Here is a 21,360-nt window from a genome sequence, read left to right on the forward strand (position 1 = left end):
CCCGTTCGCGCCCTTTCTCGATGGTGTCTGGGTGCACAGGCCGTGTGGACTCGCTGTGTCTGGGCCCTCTCTGCCTCTTGCTGTTCCCCAGGAGAAGGGGCTGGGCTGGTCTGGTCCCTGAACTGGGCACTGGCTGAGGCCGGCGAATCCCACCTAGGGTCGGGGCCTGTGCTGCCACCCTCTGGCCCAGCCTGTGCCCATCACGTCCAAGCCTGCGGTCGCAGCCCCCCTACCCTGGGCTTCTTTGTTCTTCCTGAGCTTCTGTGGGCTCTCTGGTCTCAGAAGACTCACAGCCCTGCTCCAGGGTGTGAGCACTTCCCCAGCCCTGGCCCAAGAACCTGGCCACACCCTGTGCCAGAGGCCCCTACCGCCACGTGGATGCAGAGTCCCGGTGGATGCGGGTGCTTCCTGGTCTTCCAGATGGCGCAGAGGCAAATCTCCTCTGCGTCCAGCCTGTCCCTGAGCGCGTCCAGCCTGTGTCCATGCCAAGGTTCAGCCTGGAGAGGGGAGGCCAGCACACAGGTGCCTGTTCTCTGGGCTCCCCGTCTACATGGGAGATGTTTTCACGTCTTCCTCTTCTCAGGGAATTCCTCTGTGTCGTAACCTCCCTTTCAAATGTCCAAACAGGACTCATGAGTGGACAGGACTTTGCGGAGGGGGGTCACACGGGTAAGAGGAGGCACTTAGTAGATGGTTCTGGTGGGTGGGAGAGAGTAAGCTGGAGCCTGGGAGTCCCAGAGGGAGGGAGGGAAAGGCGGCCTCAGGTACCCGCCCGGTAGGGGTCGTGTGGCAGCGCAGCACCGCAGAGCTGAGGGTTCAGAGGGTGGGCTTGGAGCCCGCCCATGTGGGAGCTTTGTGACCCTGAGCGGTTACATACCTTCCCTAAGGCTGTTCCTCACTTGCGGGGCGGGGATCACAATGGGGCTTACCTCAGGGGTTTGTTGTGTTGTGGGAATGATGCCTGTGAATGCATTTCAGGCACTGGGCAGGGCCTCGCCCGCAGTGCAGCCCGAACCCAGGCTGTCATGAGACTCCCAAGCAGTGCCCTGTGAGCGTGGACAGGGGAAGGACGCTGCGAGCGCCACCCGGACACAGGTCGTTACCGTATGATGTTCAGCTGGGAAAGCTTGGAGGGGACGGCCTTGCCTGCACTATGAGGTGTCTGTGAAACAGGAGTAGGCACAGACAAGGAGCCGGAAATGGAGAGTGACACAGCTGGAGCCCCGGGAGAGCTGGGAACAGAGCTGCATAGACCAGCAGAGACGGATGAGGGTGAGGCTGGGGCGGGGGAGGGCACTTTGGGGACAGGTGCGCTCAGGGAGTTGGCTGCAGAGTTGAAATAAGCAGAAAAGCTGTAGTTAAGCAAAAACCCTACATAACACTTACATGTAGTCACATGCTGCTTGGCCTTCTGTTGAATGTGATTATTCAAATTAATACATTGTTACAAGACAAGGTTCTCGAGCTCTAAGAAGAACACCTGTCTTCCTTGGAGTATATGATCACAATTTTTTTGTTTGTTTCTTCTTTGCCTTTTTTTTTTTTGACTTTTTTCTTCAGGAAGCCCATTATTACAGGTTCTGTCCAGCCATGTGACTCTCCTGGTCCCAGCACACACCCCGGCGGCCTTTGTCCATGAAGTCGGCAACATTCAACACATACCTGCAGAGGGGTCTGAAGCCCCACGGGCCATGGACACACTCCCGCCTGAGCAAGCCGGTGACACCCCCAGTTCCCCAACCCAAGCTGCCCTGCCCACACAGAATGACATACTTACCTCCTCAGCAAAAAACATCTCGCCTGAACAGGCTGACAGCCCCAACCCCCCAGAAAAACACATCCCACCAAAAGAATGTGACATTCTCAATTCCCCAGAAAAAAACGTCCCACCAGAAGAGGCTGGCATCCCCAACCCCCCATCCAAAACCATCCTGCCCAAGCAGGCTGACATCCTCAGTTCTTCAGAAAGAACCATCTCACCCAAGCGGAACAATAGCCCCAATTTCCCAGCAAAATTCATTTTGCCCAAGCAGGGCGACACTTCACAGTTCTCAGAAGAAACCACCCCCCTTAACCAGGCTGCCCCCACCAATTCTCCAGTCCAAACCATCCCATCCAAGCAGGCTGATATCCCCAATTCCCCAGAAAAAACCATCTCACCAGAAGAGGGTGAGATTCTCAATTCCCCAGCCAAGATCATCCCACCCAGGCAGGCTGACACCCCCAATTTCTCAGCCCAAATCATCCCACCCAAGCAGATTGACACCCCCAATTTCCCATCCAAAATCATCCCATCCAAGCAGGCGGACACCCCCAATTTCTCAGCCCAAATCATCCCACCCAAGCAGGCTGACACCCCCAATTTCCCATCCAAAATCATCCCATCCAAGCAGGCGGACACCCCCAATTTCTCAGCCCAAATCATCCCACCCAAGCAGATTGACACCCCCAATTTCCCATCCAAAATCATCCCACCCAAGCAGGCGGACACCCCCAAATTCACAGCCCAAATCATCCCACCCAAGCAGGCGGATACCCCCAAATTCACAGCCCAAATCATCCCACCCAAGCAGGCGGACACCCCCAAATTCACAGCCCAAATCATCCCACCCAAGCAGGCGGATACCCCCAAATTCACAGCCCAAATCATCCCACCCAAGCAGGCGGACACCCCCAAATTCACAGCCCAAATCATCCCACCCAAGCAGGCGGACACCCCCAATTTCTCAGCCCAAATCATCCCACGCAAGCAGGCTGACACCCCCAATTTCCCATCCCAAATCATCCCACCCAAGCAGGCGGACACCCCCAAATTCACAGCCCAAATCATCCCACCCAAGCAGGCGGACACCCCCAAATTCACAGCCCAAATCATCCCACCCAAGCAGGCGGACACCCCCAAATTCACAGCCCAAATCATCCCACCGAAGCAGGCTGACACCCCCAATTTCCCATCCCAAATCATCCCACCCAAGCAGGCGGATACCCCCAATTTCTCAGCCCAAATCATCCCACCCAAGCAGATTGACACCCCCAATTTCCCATCCAAAATCATCCCACCCAAGCAGGCTAACACCCCCAATTTCCCATCCCAAATCATCCCACCCAAGCAGGCGGATACCCCCAAATTCACAGCCCAAATCATCCCACCCAAGCAGGCTGACACCCCCAATTCCCCAGCCAAAACCATTTCACCAAAGCAGAGTAACACTCTCAATTTCCCACTCAAAACCATCCTGCCCAAGCAAGCTGACACCCACAATTCCTCCGAAAAAACCATCTCGCCCAGGCAGGGCAATAGCCCCAATTTCCCAGCAAAATTCATTCTGCCCAAGCAGGGCAACATCCCAAAGTTTTCAGCAGAAACCACCCCGGCCAAGGAGGATGACACCCTCAAGTTCTCCAAGGAAACCATCCAACCCAAGGAGGGTGACACCCTCACGTTCTCAGAGGAAGCCACGCCGCCCAAGGAGCAGGACACCCCCAGGTCCTTAGGAGGACCCGTCCGGCCCGTAGTGAGAGACATCCTGAAGCCAGCGGAAGAAAGCGTGGAGCCCCTGGAGGCGGACCTGGTGCAAGTGATCTTGAGCAAGGAGGACTTCGAGTTGGCGCTGAAGGAAGCCGGGGAGAGGCTGGTGGCCGTGGACTTCTCTGCCGCGTGGTGTGGGTCTTGCAGGGCCATCAAGCCCTTTTTCCATTCCCTGTCTGCAAAGCACGAGGACGTGGTGTTCCTGGAAGTGGATGCCGGTGAGTGCGAGGAGCTGGTGAGAGACTGCAAGGTCATTTGCATCCCAACCTTTCAGTTTTATAAAAGAGAAGAAAAGGTGGGCGAATTCCATGGCGCCCTTAAGGAAAAACTGGAAACCATCATCACAGAATTAAAGTGATCATGTGTTCCGAAAGCACTGTACACAGCCAGCTGTTTATCAGCTTGTGATTTCTTATTTACAAGATGAGGTGTGACTAAAGTGCGGTCCAGACGCCACCTGCTTGAACGTTAGAAACATTAGCGCTGCCCTTCCCCAAGAGCAGTCAGAGCACTAACTCCCATCGTGACCGTGGAACAGCGTGACATTAGAATTTCCTTTGGTGGAGGTTGGCACTCCAATGGCCCCCTTTTTTTATTTTGGGGGGGTAATTAGGTTTTTTAAATTTTTTTTTAAATGGAAGTGCTGGCAATTGAACCCAGGACATTGTGCACGCTAGGCATGCACTCTACCACTGAGCTATACCCTCCCCCCACCATTTTTAATCTTGATTTTTTTTCACTCTGTCTTGAAAATTCTGCCCGTGTAGTTAGTGAACATTGGAAATTTAGACAATTCTTCTGTAGAAGTACAGGAGTTAACGAGGAATGGAAATTTCTCTCCTGATGCTCACCAATCTCTGGGATTTCTGATAAAATACGCAGGGAAGTAAGGAATCTGAAAGATGCACATATCCTATCTGACTCCTTCGTGTGTGGGAAGTGCTGTGGAGGCCCCGGGAAATTCCACGGGCTCCGCACCTCTGTCTGGGATTCGTGGGTGTCAGAGCTGAGACCAAGGCCAGGTTTCTGGATGCCACGTCCAGGCCTCTTCCTGCCAATCTATGCTCAGAAACCTGAGGCAGCTCAAAACATCTGGTCTTCTCAGACCAAGGGCTTTGTCATTCAAGGTTAAGGCGGTGTGGTCCTTGCCGCGATTATGACATCGGCAGCCTAGTAGCACAGTTCCTGCTTTGTTCCCCTGGCAACTGCGCTTCTGCTCCCAGATGCCTCGGAGTCCAAAGGCCCAGTTCTGGACCAAAGATGGTGGCTCGGTCAGAGTTTTTGTGGATGATACACACACATAACTGCACAGACTTAATGGATACAATTTGATGAGTCTGCACATAGGCATACACCTACTTACCACAATCAAGGCAATAAACGTACCCATCACCTCCAGAAGTTTCCCTGTGTGTCCCTTTCCTCTGTGTGTGTGTGTGTTAAGAACACTTTAAATGAGATCTGCCCGCTTAATCTTCAAGTGCACAGCACCACGTCGTCATCCACAGGCACTATATCACACAGCAGACCTCTGGAACTTACTCCGCGTAACTAAGTTCAGACCCATTGAACAACCACCCCCCCATTTCCTGTTAGCCGCCATTTTATCTTCTGCTGGTCCAGAATGTTTTAAAGAATTTGAACTATTTGTCAACATTTCAAAAACCAGGATTCCCTTTAAAATCTTGAATTCTAGCTTTTCTGGAAAAATTGTAAAACTCTAGCAATCCAGGCATACATGACCTCAAGAAGTCACTCTACCCTTAGGGCCGAGGGGCCACGCCCTCCATTACACAGGGCACGGATTCTCCACCCCAATGAGGAACCTGGTCGGCTTCTTCATTTACCTGGTTGACGCACTCTAATTTCAGCTTAATGTATTTCTTCTGACGCTGAACCATCCAGGTAAGATTGATGAGTGATTCAACCACACATGATCTGGGCTGTACTTTATATCTAACTGTAGACACTTCAAAGACCATTTGTTCACATTAAAACCCATGGCTTACATCTGCACTGTGACTTAATTCACATTCTTCTGCTTTACAGTTCTTCAAAATTCATGATTCTATTGATCTTGGGCCAGATTAAAAATAGGAATGATTATATCCCAGTTGCTATGGGCTCAGTTTACTTGTCTGAGCATCACTGTCCCCAGGCGAGGGCAAAGGGCACGGAGCAGCTGGGCAGGTCAGCCTGCACGCTGGCCCTGGTCCCTGGCCGTGGGATGCAGTGCAGTGCAACCCTGGGAGGGGAACCCGGCCAGAGAAGGGATCGGTGTTGCAGTTCTGAAGCCGGGGCCCAGATGTCCGTGTCACTTGCTCCTATTGCCAGTCAGCTCCAGCGCTGGGTTTCAGTCATTTAAAGGGAGCTAGGAAGCAATGAAGAGCATCTGGAAAAAAATGGGCCATGTGTGAGTGTTTTCAAGGGTTCCAGTGTCTTTTTTTATCACATCTGCAGGGAAGGAAAACCTTCTGAGCCAGTGAGGCTAGGATAAATTAAATTTCTCAGAGCCCTTTAATTCCAAAGAAAATCCTCCTTCTGAAAAAGTAGCTCAGTAAGTCTTTTTCCTGAGTCTTCTTCCAGCCTTGATTTTATGTGGTGAAGCGTCCATCTGCCTTCTCTTGGAATCTCGATTTCTTACCGAAGTCTGACGAATCTCCAGTAAGCACCCTCTGCATACCCGCACTTCCGTCAGCATCGCATCCCTGTGAGGTTTCCTGACCTCGTGCCTGTTTCCGTAGGTTGCCACCCTCCACCATCCGTGTCTGTCAGGGTGCTTCGGGTGCAGTGACTGTGTTCATGCACATTTTCCCCCAGAGCCCCTGTTATTCCATCGGATGAATCGTCTCCAGTCCTTTCTTTAGAGGACCGATCAGCAGATTTCTAACACCACTGACCTCCTTCCACTCTGGGCTTCCCTGATGCCTTGCTTACTGCAGCACTCTAATAGCACAGGCAGGAAGCAGCACAACCAGGGGAATCAGGTGCTTATACAATCTGGTGAGGGGAGGTACAGAGGAGCAGACTCCAGACTCAGCTCTCCAGGAATGACTCCCAGGGCAGGACTGAGCTGCCCCACAGGGCGGCCGCCACCTCTGACGCTGCACCTCCTGCCTCTGACCCAGGGGCCCGCACTGAAGCAGGAGCCGATACTTCTGCTGACCCTGCAAAAACATACTGCCTCTGGATCCCAGGGAACTGGCGGAAGGGCGCCTTAGTGCTGCTGCAGAAAGCTTCCAGGCTCCCTGCTGCCTTGGCAGAAAACAAATGGAGGGGCAGAAAGCCGGCCCTGTGTCACTGCTCGCTTTCAGTATCACTTGAGTGTAACTCACAGATTGAATTTATTTCAAGAACAGAATCCTAGCTGCAAAGGGGCTATTTCACATCTGTCTCTCCTGCTTGAGTGTAAGCCTGTAAGGGCAGAGACCACATCTATTATTAGCTCATCACCATATCACCTACCACACACCGGGCACGGCAGTAACAACATTTAACGTTGATAAGGTAACAGTGCTGGAACCAGGCACTACTCTAAGCTCTTCCTATGCATTCACTCATTTAATTCCTATAACACAGCTGGGATGTAGGTTTTGTTACTCCAGTTTACAAGAACAGGCACAGAGAGGTGAAGTAAGTTGCTATGACCACACAGCAGAAAATAGTATGTGAACCCAGCAGTCCAGATCCAAAGCCTGTACCCCATACAATTTACTGCCTCAATATGTGTTGAAAATATGCTCATTTAAATGTTTGCTGAATTGGGTTACACAGAAAATTGACCATAAACAAATTCATAATTAGAGTAATTCTACTTCTAGACCAAAGGTTAACATGTTTAACTATGGAGAAGATGGTCATACTTTACTACCATTTGTACCAGGAATTCGTGGGTTTAAAAAATTATTATTCTTTCCAAACCCATAAGAGATAATATGTGCAAAGGTGAATGTTATTAATGATTCAAGCAGGTTGAAGTAATGTTCAAGGACTTTGTACTTCTTAGACTTATGAAAACTTCGGAGTTAGAGAAATACGCTTGAGTATTTATTTTTTTGCTAATACTTTAAGGGATCTTTATGTAGCTGCATTAATCAATGTAAAAAGAGCAATGAACATTAGGCTCTGTGTTTCTCCATTAAAATTGTTGCCTTAATCACATTCAGGTGTCATTTTATTGTGGCTTTGGGAAGAGCGAAAATGCACAGAAGAGAAAATTGAGAATCTCCCCGCTCCCTGCCTCGCCCAGTTTAGCTCTATTAACTGACATTAGATGCGCTCACCTGTGTTTGCATTTACATATTTAACAACAAAAGTAACACTTCCTAATTATTGTAAGGTTGTTCTGAGTATTGTGTGATGATGATATTTGTAAAGTTCTTCAAACTATTAGAAGAAAGGTATTGATAAACACCAAAGCACAAACCACTTGAACAGTTCACAGTTTAATGAAGGGTCTGTGATTCAGGACTGTGAGGCTTTCCTAACGCAGTGTTCCAACATGGTAATAGGGGAACTATTCCCAAGATGTTGCACATATTCATAGGCTACCAGATTTGTAGATTTTAGACTCTATCTATATGGTTTTTGAAGTGATACTGCAAAGAGAAAAGCAGTTGATCCCAAAGGTGATGACTGAAATGGGCAGAGGTTTCTTGATGATACAGACTGGGAAACCGGAATACATCCAGTTCTGGCTTCCTGCTGAACTCCTGGTGAACATACTGCCCATACTGGCAAAGTTCTCAGCATGCTGGACCTGCTAACTGGGATTCCCACATGCTTGCTGGGAAGAGAAGTGTCCATCTAGTGGTGGAGCAGCTGATCTGGCCAGGAAAACCTGCCCATGGATAAGAGGTCTTAGGCAAGCAAAATAAACAAAAACAACTCCCCCAAACAAAAACAAAAACAAACTTTGGAGTTTGTAACAACTTTAAGGTTGTCAGTTCACAACTGGACATATGTGGAACCATCCTGGAAAGCAATTGTCAACCTTAATTTTTTTTTATCATTAAACCCTCTTTTGATATACATGTAATTTTTGTATTCTCCTCTAATGAGAACTGAAATTTCAAAATGATCTTGTCAGTGAAAGGGTATCAAAGGAGAGGTAAAGCTAGAATATGCTTTTAAAACTATTTAAGCACTCCCATCCTCCAAGGTTTGTCATGCCTGAAGATTCACTCCTCTCCGCAGCACAGTCTAGTGTGAGTGCTAGGCTAGCTGTTCTGGAGAGCTATTCCCAGATGGGCTCTGATATCCGGATTGCAGTGAAAACTTGGACCTTGTGCCTACGCCTAGGCTACGATTCCATTTGTCTCATTTATTTTCTAGACAAACTGGGCTGCTCCTTTATGGCTGCAGCATCAATTTGTCCTTTGTTTCGTGGGGCTTCAAGCAGTAACATAACGACCTTAGTTCCAGCACATCCGTTTGTTTCATTTGACGCTTCTGTCCCCGATTGCCCTGGTCATCGGTTAAGAGCGGTCAGCAACTTTTCTGTTGGGATTTTCCTCCTTTGGTTCAGTTTGCTACAGGCTGCCGTTCATGATGCAGATGGAATTCATTTCCAACGCGTGAATGTGACAAGTGTTTTGGTTTGGGCTTATCATTATCAATCAAAACTGAAGAACAGGCTACAGCAACAGAGGCCGTAGATTTAGATTTTTATTTCTAGCTTGATAGGTGTGCCTCGTCAGCTTCCCAATGACGCGTCTCCTTAAAGGAGGTGTGTTTCCTCCTCGGCTTTTGCATCACTGGAGGATTCCGGGAGCAGGAGAGCTTGGGCAGGAAAACGGCAGAGAATTTAGCGTGGCTACCGACGGAGGGATGGATAGAATCTGCGAGCAAACCGACAAATCCCGGCCTGTTTTCAGCAGAACATGTATTTCTAACCGGGTGAACCTCGGGTCAGTCTCCAAAAGTTCTTGTTTTTCTTCTTTAGCGCAGATGAGACCCTCTCTGAGAACCAAAACGAGTGTTGGCGCTTCCAACCCGGTTCGCCTCCAACCGACCCTGCTCCTTCCCGCCCACCCACAGGCGCTACTACAACTCCCAGCAAGCACCGCGCAGCATCCCAGGGGGCCTAGGCCCGGGCGGAGGCCCGCCCCGCGCGGAGCATGCTGGTAGTTGTAGTCAGCGAGCCTGACTGCCCCTCCTTCAGCTATTAGGCATTCCCACTCGGGAGACGGCGATGCGCTGCTATAGCGGGTTCTCCGGTTTCGTAACGCAGCGAAACGTGATCGAGGATTGCGCCCTCCTGCCCTGCGGTGCGCGCCGCGTCGGTGCTCGGGCGCCGAGCTCCGCCCCGTCCACACCCGCTCCCTTGACAGCTGGATCGGACTTCGGGTGCGGCGAGGCCGGGGGCGCGCAGGCGCAGCAGCCCGTGCCGCGGGGGTTTGGCGTGAGGGGCGGGAGGCGCGCGGGTGCTCCCGGCCGCCGGGGCGCGCACGTAGGCACGCAGCGGCGTCACGTGGGGCGCCGAGGATCGCAGTGCGCGTGGCCGCGGCGGCTGGTGTGGGGTTGAGTCAGTTGTGAGACCCGGAGCTGCGGAGCGGCGGGCGGCCCACCGAGCCGGCGACGGAGCGGCGGGCGTCGGGTTCGGGAGCCGAGCGTGGCCCCGTGTCGAGCCGGGCCGAGCCGCGCCGCCGCCGCCCCCCGCCCGCAGCTAGCGAGCCGCCGCCGCGGGCGCGCCCCCGCTCTGCGCTGTCTGTCCGATGGCGTCCGCCTCCGGGGCCATGGCGAAGCACGAGCAGATCCTGGTCCTCGACCCGCCCACAGACCTCAAATTCAAAGGTGGGCAGGCGGCGGCCGGCCCGGGAGGAGCGGGCGGGCGTGCGGGCGGCGGGGGGTGGCGGCCGCGCCCGGGCCCCCTACCCCGGCCCGGCCGGGCCCGGCCCGGCCCCGCCCGCGGGCGCGCGCCCCTCCCGCCGACGAGGCCGCGCCGCCATCTTGCGGCCCGCGGGCGCCTCGGTGCGGCGGGTCGGCGGGTCGGCTCTCGTCCGCGGGCCGCGGGCCGGCGGGCGGGGTCCGGGCGTGGGCGGCGGGCGGGCGGGGGAGGGGGCAGGAGGCCCGGCCCGCCACCCTCAGGTGCGCGCGGCGCGGCCGGGGGTTGGCGGGGCCCCAGGTGTGGACCGCGGGCTCTGCGTCAGCGGCCGGGGGAGGTGACACCTGCGCGTGTCCCCGCGGCGCCGGGCTCGGCCCTCTGGCAGCGCCTGACGGCGGCCGGGCGCCCCGGGCTGCGAGGCCCGAGAGGGGGCCGCGGGGCCCCGTGCAGGGTCCTCAGGCCGTGCGGAGAACGCGGGCCCCTGCGCTCTCCGGTCGCCTGGACCGCGTACCCCTTTGGGGACATGCGATATCTTGCACTTGAAGTCTTAGGAGCTACGACGGGAACAATTTTGGGGAAATTTGAGTCGCACCAGTGCTGAAAAAAAAAATTCCTTTCTGTGTAAGATTAACTCCGAAAGAAAAACAATGAGGTGGTTTTCCATAGCAAACGTTTCAAGTAGTTTTAGGAATTTTAAAATACTGAATTCTGGCCTTAGGAGAGTATGTCGTGTAATTCCTTTATTTTGCAAGCTCTTTAGTGCATTTGCAAATTTCTTTGAATGAAGGTGTAACTGAGCTGCTTCTTAGGTGAAGTTTTGGTTTTAAGACAGCGCTACGAAATATTTTGAGAGGCATTAAGTGCATTTTATCCTGGCAAGTTTAGGTGCGTGGCATGTTTACATAGTTTTAGCTGAAAGAAAAACAAACCTTTGGGGAATCATGAAATTACCTAACTCAAATAACTATTACCTTAGGATGGAGGAATTCAATGTAAACCTTTATGATGTGTGTTCTTTCGATAATTTAAGTATTTTGCTTTTATTTTTTGGACGCTGAGTTTACAGAGGAAATTTCCTCTTCTGGGTAACCTGCGCGTATTGCCATGAGGATCTTAAGACACTTTAGCACTAGTTTTAGGTCAGGAAATGTTAACAGTTTGAAGCTTTCTCCTTAGAGAAGTAATGTTTCCATCCTGAGAGAATAATAACAGAGGAGCAGATTAAAAACACACACACACACACACACACCCCCCCCACCAAAAACCCTACACAAAGACTTGCCCTATGTTTAACTTATTTTAGGTACTGAAGAGTTACTAGCTATGGTTATAGAAGAGGTGGTTCTTGTGTTAGGGGTGAAAGTAATTCACAAGGCCTGTTAACGTCTAGACATCAGTAGAGTGTTTCATTGAGAAGTTTGTAGGGACACACACTCGCTTGGGCCATTTGTTTAGCAAACACTGTTGAAAGCTTTGTGCTATCTCTGTGTTAGATGAAGAGTATTCCACAATGCGTAATTTATTCAACAGGTACCGTCTTATATTTGAGGAGTCATTGCGAAGCACGGTGGAGAAAAAATCCATAGTCTGTAGTTTAATGGGGGAAAGCATGTAATTAACAACAGTAAAATGTGTTATATCTAGACCTTGAAGAACTCTGAGACTAGGTAGGGAGACAGAAGAGGCATGTAGCTGCTGCAACAGGGCAAGAGAAGTATGAAGAAAAGGCGCTTCTACCCCCTTTGGCTGTAGGAAGGGGCTTGTTTTCGGTTGGAGGGGAGGGCAGGCCAGGGGAGTGGTTTGCTCCTCCTCTGATGGGAGAGAATGTTGGCTTGTACTTAACCACCCTGTGGTTTGCTGTGTGCCTCTGTTTAAAGGTGGAGGAATGGGAGGAACTGGGAGGGAAGAGGGGTAGGATGAATTAGGAGGTGACCTTTGGTGTCATTTGATTCCTTCCTTCTTAATGTTATTCTTTTAGGCAAAGGTAAATAGTTTGCTTTGATGGAAACGCCTCTATTCCACTGAACAGTTAAACACTAAGTGAGAAGACTCATTTAGAATCAATGGTCTTTTTATACTTTGATGGTGATATAAAAACTCATTTAACTCTGTCCTCCATCACATGTAATTTTTAGTTTAATCTGTTAATGGATAGTTTTGCAGAATGTCACCTTCTGATAGGTGTATTTGAATTATTTTGTCTCTTCTTTTGATTAAGATAGTTTCTCCAAGAGTGACTTACTTAATCACACTCAGATTGGGTGGTGAATTTTTCTGTTATATGCGTAACAAAGTCATCTTGATAAGAATTATTAGCACTTTGCACAGTTGTGGAGAAGCAGATACCAGTTTAATACATTTTCACCACACCTCAGTATTTTATTCCAAAAGTTGGTTTATATGTTGTTTATATGTGGAAGTATTTTTATAGTGATGTAATGAATTTTAAAATAGTTCTTTTGCATCAGTAAAGAAAAAGAGGTAGATATTTTCAAATTCTGTTTTTCAAGCCCTGGCAGTAATTTGACCTAGAATTCAGATTTGAAATTTGGTATTACATGTGAGAGACTTTTTAGCCCTTAATATGTTCATTTACTATTGTAAAATCTCTTCCTTTGTATTATACAGCATTTTATTTTCCTCCCGGTTAGTAGTTTTGGGAGGAAGTTTGAAGAAGAAAGTTTAGAAAACTGAATATATTCTTCCTCCTAATGATCAGACAAGGAGGAAAATAGACCAGAATCGTTGTGCTGAAGGAGGCTTGTAACAATAACAAATCAGTAAAGAAAGTGAGGCTCTCTGAGGGACAAGGGACCTGTGATTTGTCAGCCAAAGCTGTGTAGCAGCACATCACTAAGAAGAGGCCCCAGCGAGGATGTAGAAAACTCCTCCTGTTGGCGGGTGTTTGGCACATTTTTAGGTGTTTCAGATCATTCTGTTTCACAGGGACTACATCAAACCCCAGGGTGAGCCTCCCTACTCCCCAGGGCGCAGATACCGTCTTAGCACTCCACTCCTTAAAAGTTTCGAGTAGCTCTTGACTGCCTGCTGGATGAAAGTCTAACTCTTCTAAGTCTGGCATACAAGCCCTTCTGTGACGTACTGTCTGCCCTTGTTAACACCTGTTCATCTGCACGTATCCATACTTTCTTCCCTGAGAAGGAAAAACTCTTCTCATATCCAAGCATGTTTGTTCTGCTATTTTTGCTGGTTAAGGTAAAAATCTTTTCCTGACTCAGACTGTGTTTCATCAGATATTTTGCCTGTCATGTTTTCAACCATCTGCTTCTTCCTTTAAACATAAAAATACACCTAGGTCTTTCATTTTAAAAACAAATAAACAAACACACGGCTTCCTTGACTCCCAGCTCCTCCTGGTATGTGGCCCTCCCTGTGCTCTGTTTTCTGTAGTCAGGCTTCTTGGAAAAGTAGTTGGTGTGCCCCGTGTCGCCGTCCCTCACCTGTTCGCCTTAGTGCTGTCTGTCCTCACTGCTCGCTGGTCATCGCCGGTTTTTATCTCCTTGGACCTCAACTTGGCACTTGGCATTATTGACAGTTCTTTTTAAGAACTGGATTCTTTTGACTTCTGTGATACAGTTCTCTTCTGACTTTCTTCTTTGCTCTCTTTGTTGTCTTATTTGTGGCCTCTCTTTCCTAGATGCTGATGTTTCTGAGATTCTGATTTGTTTTCAATTTTATGTGACTCTGAACCTCCCTTTGTTCAGTCTCCTTGTTTCCAGGGCTTCTCTTTCTCTTCCTTGCTCTCTCTCTGCCCACGTTGGCACACTCCCATATCTGTGCTTAATTCAGACAAAATCAGCTTTGAAATACGAACTGATTACCTGTTGACTATCTGAATTTGAATGTTACTCAGATGTCTCAAACTCAACACATCCCAAGTTGGTTTTACTACCCAAGCCTACTCTTAGTCCTGTATTGTAAAAAATTCTAGTGGCATTGTGATTACTCATAGAAATACTATGCACATCTAATAATTAAAATCTGTATTTCTACATCTCAGACATAACTCTTGAATCTTTCCCATTTAATGCAACTCTGCTTCTAAATCCATTTGTTTGTTTTAATTCATTCAGTTACACGAGAAAAATTTGAGTTTCTGATCTATGTGATGCATGTTGAGTAAGTGTTAGAACTAGTTTTGTGTAAAACAGTCTTTATTTTCATGAGGCAGTTCTAGTGGGGAGAGGTAGACACTGATCAGATAATAAGAAGAAGGAAGTGTGGCTATGAAGAGGTAGGTAGTGCTATGAGAATCTAAAATAGGGCACTTGGAGGTGGTCAGCAAGGCTGCCACGACTGGACTAAGATTTTCCAAGAATGAATAGAAGTTATCGAGGTGGTGAAGAAAGGAAAATGCAGTGGGAGCAGCATGTACCAAGATCCTGTGGCAGGAGGGAGGTGAAAAGAAACATGTACATGTTGTGTGATGTGTTAAATAACCTCATGTTACTTAAAGACTGTGTCAGTGTGACAGTAGTGGAATCAGCCAAGATGAGTGTGGTGCTGTGTAAGTAGGTCAAATAAGGAGTTGTTTTTATCCTAACTGAGGGATTGTAAGGGGGGGAGCATGGTAGAGGTGTAGAAGTGATGGAGTGAGATCACATTTGCATTTCCAAAAATTTAATTCTGGGTGGGGATGTATAGCTCAAGTGGTAGAGCGCATGCTTAGCATACATGAGATCCTGGGTTCAATCCCCAATACCTCCATTATAAAAGAATTAAAAAATAACTAAACCTAATTCCCCACGCCCCGCCCCCCCATTATAATTATGGTAGCAATGTGAACTAATTGTAGAGGGGAGATACAGATGATTTAGGCAGTTGCCACAGTCCAGGCTACAGGTGGCAGCTTGGACTGAGGGAATGGCATTGGAGATGGTGACAGGTTAAAGAGAGTCAAACCAGTGATTTTTGACTTTTCTGTAAAGTGGAAAATATATATAAAGAATTGGGAGACTGTAATTGATTTGAGTTCTTCAAAATTGGTGTCTTGTGATTGTTAGTGTTGGTAATTTTGTTGTTTGTTTACTGAGCTAGTTACCTTTCACATTTCCTTTAAGGAAGACCTTCCTTAGCCTTGCAGAGGTGGTCTGTGTACTGTGTTTTCTCAGAGGTGCTTCCTGACCTCGGTTTTTCTTGTTGCTTTTGTAACTTACCTTGACTGACTATTCAGTGTTATCTGCCTTTCAGAGGAGGTACTATTTAATATAGGATAGATCTTGCTTTCCTTCAATCATAAAGTTGCTTAAAAGAAAATCAGATGTTTGCTAGCTTATTATACTATACAGACCACAAAATGTGTAACTGCTGAAGGAATCCTTGTTAAAAACTTTTAAGTATAAGGGACGGCTATTTGCAAATGCTTGTTTACTTAAGAGTTTATTACAACTGAAATGTGACTCAGATTGCTCTAAAATTTCTTGGAGGGGAGGGTATAACTCACTGGTAGAGTTCTTGTTAGCATGCACAAGGTCCTGGGTTCAATCCCCAGTACGTCCATTAAGATAAATAAATATAAATAAATAAACCTAATTACCTCCCCCTCAAAAACATTTAAAATTTTTAATGAAAACTTTCATTTGTTAAAAATCTCTGTACTCTTAATGAACCTCTGTATACTCAAATTTAGTAAGTTCATGTATACTTAAGCTTAATGATTATTAGTATTTGAATTTTTCGTGGGGGTGCCTACCACAGTATTTTAAAACAAGTTCTGGGTATAACATTTCAGGACAAATATTTGCGCTTGCTTTTCTAATAGACAAAAAGGGGACATTTACATCATCGTGACACCACTGTCACTTACTAAAACCGAAAGCAATTCTTTAGCATCATCTGATATTTAGTCTGCTGAAGTTTCCCCGCTGCAGTCCTGTGTGTTGGTTGTTGAGTCTGTGCACTGCTTCTGGTTGTCATGTGTCCACGTCGTTTTGATCTTCAGTAGCGCCTCTGCCTGCGCCTCTTTATCACCCTGTTTACTGTCGTCGCCCAGTGGAATGTCCCATATTCTTGATGTTTCTGATGTGTATTCCCTGTAAACTTGGAGTTAGATCTGAGGGCTTGGTTAGATTCAGGTTTCAATACTTTTTGGTAAAAACACTTCATAGATGGAGTTGTGTCCTGTCAGGTTTCCCACGTGTAGTGACCCAGAGTAGATTGGTGATGACAGCTTCACCCCTCCTTGGGAAAGTTCCACAGATATAGGTGAACGTAACATTGCAGGCATTAGCTCTGCTTTAGGGTTAAGGTGTCTTTTATTTTTATATTTTTACTTTTCTGTGTTTCCCAAGATTTCTGCAGTGAACATTCAATGCTTTTTATAATAAGAGAAAAAATTATTTTGTTATTAGACTTGATACTTTGGGGAGATTATATCAAAAGTTTCGTTTGTCCTACCTGTTATTACTTTAGTTTTTAATAATTTAAGCCTTTTATGCAGTCCAAAGTCTTTTTTTTAATAAGTACTCTTAAGTAACAAGGCAGTTGTATAACGTAAAATAGAGAACAAGCCTGTAACCATCCAGTAGCAGTTCGCAGATTAAAGCATATAAAGACAGTTAGAAAACCATGTTTGTCTGAAAGTATATCTGATTTACAACTATCCTGTAGCAGCTCTCGAATCATAACTGTACAGATGTCTGTTAAGTTTCTTGAGCTCTTACTGTTAGCATCAGTTGATGGTCTCTTGTGGAAAGTATGACAGAGTTGTTCGGGATATTTTTCTCAGAGGATGGGCCAGCCCATAGACTGTATGAAAGAGGCAGGTAGGTCTAGGCAGCATGTGAGTGCATGGGATTCCCCTTCCTCCAGATGGCGCTGATGGGGTCAGTAATGGGCCCCTAACCCAGGCCAGCCAGTATGTATGTGCTGGTGACCCACTAGCCCAAAATTTCAATGCCTCCCCTTTAAATGTGATAGGCTTTAGACTTTTAAGGTCACCCAGACTTGGAGACAGGCTGATTTGGGCCACTTGCTTGCTGAAGTAACTGGTTGAGGGAGGAGAGGGAAGGAAAAGCAAGCAGAAGAGCTCTCAGGGCCCCAGGCGTCAGTTTCTCCTGAACGTGGCCGTTTGTTTCCTGTGTCACTGAGATGACTTACGTCCTTTTTAACAAACTCTGAATTATGACTTTATTCTTCATAATAAACTTTCTTGCTTAGTTAGACTTCAAAATTTATGAAATGATGTTCAACTTTGTGACACATACTTCACTTTATGAAAATAATCTAGACCAGTGACTTAAGTTTTCACAGACGAAACACCCACGTAGATAGCATTTTTGATGCCATGTTGTTAATATGCCGTAGTTTGCTTAACGACTTTTCTCTGGCTTGTGGGGTGTTCTCTGTAATTAGAGTTATCGTGAACACTTGGTACTGTTTTCAAAATTCAGGTTTAAATGAAAGAGAAGTTTAGTTATGCGTATTTCAGCTTTTAAAGGCTATGATTGGATTCAGTTACCATTTTTAAAAATAGATGTTAAAGAACTGTTAATATGAGAGGGCTTTGAAATACTAGTCTGCAGTATAATTTGACAGATTTCTTATGGGCCTGCATTTTGACAGCCTTTAATTATGTAGCTGTATGCTTCCGTAAATGCATATTCGTCCACATATATTTACTCATGTATTTATGTGTATCTGTAAATATATGTACACATACACTTTTATTCTGGTACTGGGATAATCTGGCATGAATTGGAGTAACTGCTATACCTTTAAAGGTCTGGAGTACCTTTACATCATAGAGTGTTTCCTGTTTTGTTTTTTCTATGAACAGATTTTACTCTTACAGCTTATAGGGAAAGACGAATCGCTTGGCCTGCTTGGCCTTGTTGTCTAAGTACTGTTCCCACTGCTGAAAACCTCCACAACAGCATTTCCCAAAGATAGCTTTTTCTGAATCTTCAGGTTTTCCCATCAGAATTTTTCATGTAAAAGATTTTATGAACACATTAAGCTAATATTAAAAACACATTTGAAAGTCTGTTCTGATTATAAAATTAATGCTTAACACAGAAAGTTGAAAATGTATAGAACAGTATAAAGCAAATAAAAATTGCCCAACACTACCACCTACAAATAACCACTGTTAACATAATTTTTTGTGTGTTCTGTTTGACTCTCTTATAATTTTAAGTCATATTTTAAAATTAATATTTAAATTTTTTAATTTTTAAAATATTTAAAAAATTACTGTGATCATTTTCTCATGTTATAAGTATTTCGCTTCTAACCTAACAAGAGCTTCAGATATGTAGATGGTGCTAAAAACATTTATTTCAAGTTCTCCCAAAATACCATTCTCTTTTATCTTCTCCTATCCTGACTACCTAGATTTTAAAAAGCGATCTAAACTCTTCAGATATGGAGAGTTTACTTTTAACAAAGGTGTTAATTTAAGCAGCATGCACATTTAGCATTTAATCTTGAATGTAGGTGTTTTTTAAAAGTTTTTTGTGTGTACATGTTATTGTTCTTTAGATGTTACACAGTGGAAGGACATAAAATTTATATAAAAGTGTTACAAACCAAAATGTTCCATTTCTGTGTAAAGACAGTTTATTATTTATTCTCTCCCCCTTGTTTTCAGGACTGTGTCGCAGGGATTGCTTCGGTCAGAGTGGGCAGTCTCTGCCTCAGGAGGTCGGGAAAAGCACTCCTAGAGTGTCTGCAGTAGCGTCACACACACAGCCGGGAAAGTGTGGTCATGTGAGGTTGAGTTGTCTTCCATTTTACTGTAGAGTTGTAGGTGTTCTTTAATTGGGGTGGTGGTTAAGTTGTTCACAGACGTCCCCTAATCTCGGAGCTGAGAGGAGCCTTGGAGGTGGTTTTGTCTGCTGAGCTGAGGTGAGAGGTCAGACTGTGCTGGAGAAGTTGCATGATTTGCTCAGGGTCAGTCACCTTGTTAATGGTTTTAGATCTTAAGCGTCTACTTCGGCACACTGCTTTCTGTTTTTTACAGAAGTCAGTACACCACCAATAGCAGAACTAGGCCCCTCCCCGTGAGGCTTCCAGAAGCGTGAAGAAAGAGGTTTTTGACTTGTGACGTAGGCATAGCTACTTTTTCATGTGACAGTGATGGGGAAGTACCTGTGTGATTGGGACACTGCTGCATGAGCTGAAGATGCCGCAGAAGAAATAAAAGATGTGATTCCTGCCTGTAGGTCCCTCCTCGCTGTGACTTCAGGCCCTGGGAGTAGGGAAAAAGTGACCGCACACTACTACATTAAGTGGATTTTGGAGATTTTTCATGGTACATTCTGAAATTTTTTGTTGATTATATAATATGGATAAACAGGACAGTGAAGCAGTTTATGAAAGCAAAGGGTTTTTTCTAATATTAGAGATTTAAATAAAACAGTGAAGTTTGGCTTTTGTATTAATCTCTGGGCCCATGCTTTTGTAATGAATGTTAATGAAATCATTCAAAAAGATAAAAGGACGTGTTTAGTACTGTTAATAATCAAACCTTCCTGAGTAGAATTGACCAGTTTTGTTTCCCAGAAAGTGGTACTCTGTTTACCTTTGCAACAGCATTTGTACAATAATATTTATTCAGTATCTACATCCAAAATTGTCCCAGCAGCTGGGGATACAGCTGCAAAGGGAGCAAGGACCCAGTCTTCATGGAGCTTACATTTGCTAAATGTGAGATTGCAATGTGTTTGAGAAACAAAACATAGAAAACATAAATATGTCAAGGTGACTTCATTTTTAAAATTTGTAATGAAGGTTTCAGGATTTTCTTTGATGTAAAACATAAAAGTATTTTCTTGGTGTTTGCTCCTTGTTTCCAGAAATGTTCGTCATTGACCTGTGGAATCAAGGGAGATACAGTATCCTTTTAAAAATCTTTTCCATATATTGCTGGTTGGACCACAGTTTCATGGTTTAGTGCTGCAGAAATCTACCTGAAATGGCTTACGAATTAGGAAATAAATACGGCTAGGTAGTTTGCGGGCTCTTCGGAAAACGTAGAGAACTTAAGAGTGTTGAGGCTCGAGTCAGACCTGGTTTGACATCCTACTGACGTTACTTTGTACTTGTATGACCTTAGGCAAGCGTTTTAACTTCTGGGTTAGGGTTGGCTCCCCTGTGAAATGGGGACAATAAGTAGTAAAAGTGGCAGCCTCCTAGCGTGATGGCAGAGCTGAGCGACGGAACCCGTGCGAGGTTCTTGGTCCCTGCTGTGTGACTGTGGAGGCGGTGGGAGCACCGGTGGGAGCATCGGACAGTCGTCGCCAGCTCTGCCATGGCTGCGCGTCCAGCCTTCCCCGCTCCGGCTTCTCCCTGTTGCTTTGGTGCTGATGGAGTGAAGGCGTGCACATGTGCTGCTGGAGTAAGTGATTCATGAAGACCTGGAGTCAGAGCAGACCTGCTTCTGATGGTTTTGTTGTTGCTGCTGATTAGAAGGAGCCCATGTGACGCCTCTGCCTTGCTGCAGCGCCCTCGGGTGGGCTGATCCTCCTCATGGTGGTCTGTGCTGCGGGAATTGTGCGGTCAGTCTGTTCTCAGAGAGCTGTGCCTTGGCTCGTTGACCTTTCTGGTGTTAATCATGCAGAGGTCGCTGACTCGCCTGTACCTTGCAGCCAAGAGCCCTGAGAGAGCTGGGCAGGGATGGGGGAGGGACGGGGGTGCTGAGAGCTCAGCCCCCTGCGGTTTCGGGCTGTGGTAGGAGACACGGACTCCCGGTCTGGAGACTTGTTGGTTCAGAGCTCTGCCCGAGCGTGGGCTTCATGTTGGTGCCGGCCCCCTTCGCCCCTCCAGGTGCCCATGTGGTGGGGTCATGGCATGATGCACCGCGCTGCGTGTGGGGCCTGTGCGCTTCATGGTGGGCTGCACAGAAGCCTGCCCGGCCTCCTCCCACAGGGAGACCTGCCCTTCATCACGCGGGACAGTGAACCGGCCCTCCATCAGGAGGGGGTGTTACCTTCCACAACTCTCCACGGCCTCCACCTGTGAAGGCTGCAGCTATGTTGAGGCC

At 47.0% G+C, this 21,360-nt stretch overlaps 2 protein-coding genes across 3 annotated transcripts in view; both read left to right on the plus strand.

Moving 5' to 3' along the window:
* The first annotated feature begins 993 nt into the window (after positions 1-993).
* On the plus strand, positions 994-3,918 carry TXNDC2 (thioredoxin domain containing 2). The gene is made up of 2 exons (XM_072949263.1): positions 994-1,272; positions 1,561-3,918. The coding sequence occupies exons 1-2, from the start codon at positions 1,200-1,202 to the stop codon at positions 3,885-3,887; spliced, it is 2,400 nt and encodes a 799-aa protein (XP_072805364.1). The 5' UTR covers positions 994-1,199; the 3' UTR covers positions 3,888-3,918.
* Positions 3,919-9,986: 6,068 nt separating this feature from the next.
* VAPA (VAMP associated protein A) overlaps positions 9,987-21,360 on the plus strand; it is a 32,313-nt gene continuing 20,939 nt past the window's right edge. The window contains exon 1 of one of the 2 annotated variants that reach the window (XM_072949269.1): positions 9,987-10,324. In XM_072949269.1, coding sequence (XP_072805370.1) covers positions 10,246-10,324 — 79 coding nt within the window. In that variant the 5' untranslated portion in view covers positions 9,987-10,245. The remainder of the gene's footprint in view (positions 10,325-21,360) is intronic. The other variant, XM_072949270.1, reaches the window with a different exon arrangement.

Source organism: Vicugna pacos, chromosome 24 (genome assembly GCF_048564905.1).
Source record: "Vicugna pacos chromosome 24, VicPac4, whole genome shotgun sequence".
NCBI classification, from domain to species: domain Eukaryota; kingdom Metazoa; phylum Chordata; class Mammalia; order Artiodactyla; family Camelidae; genus Vicugna; species Vicugna pacos.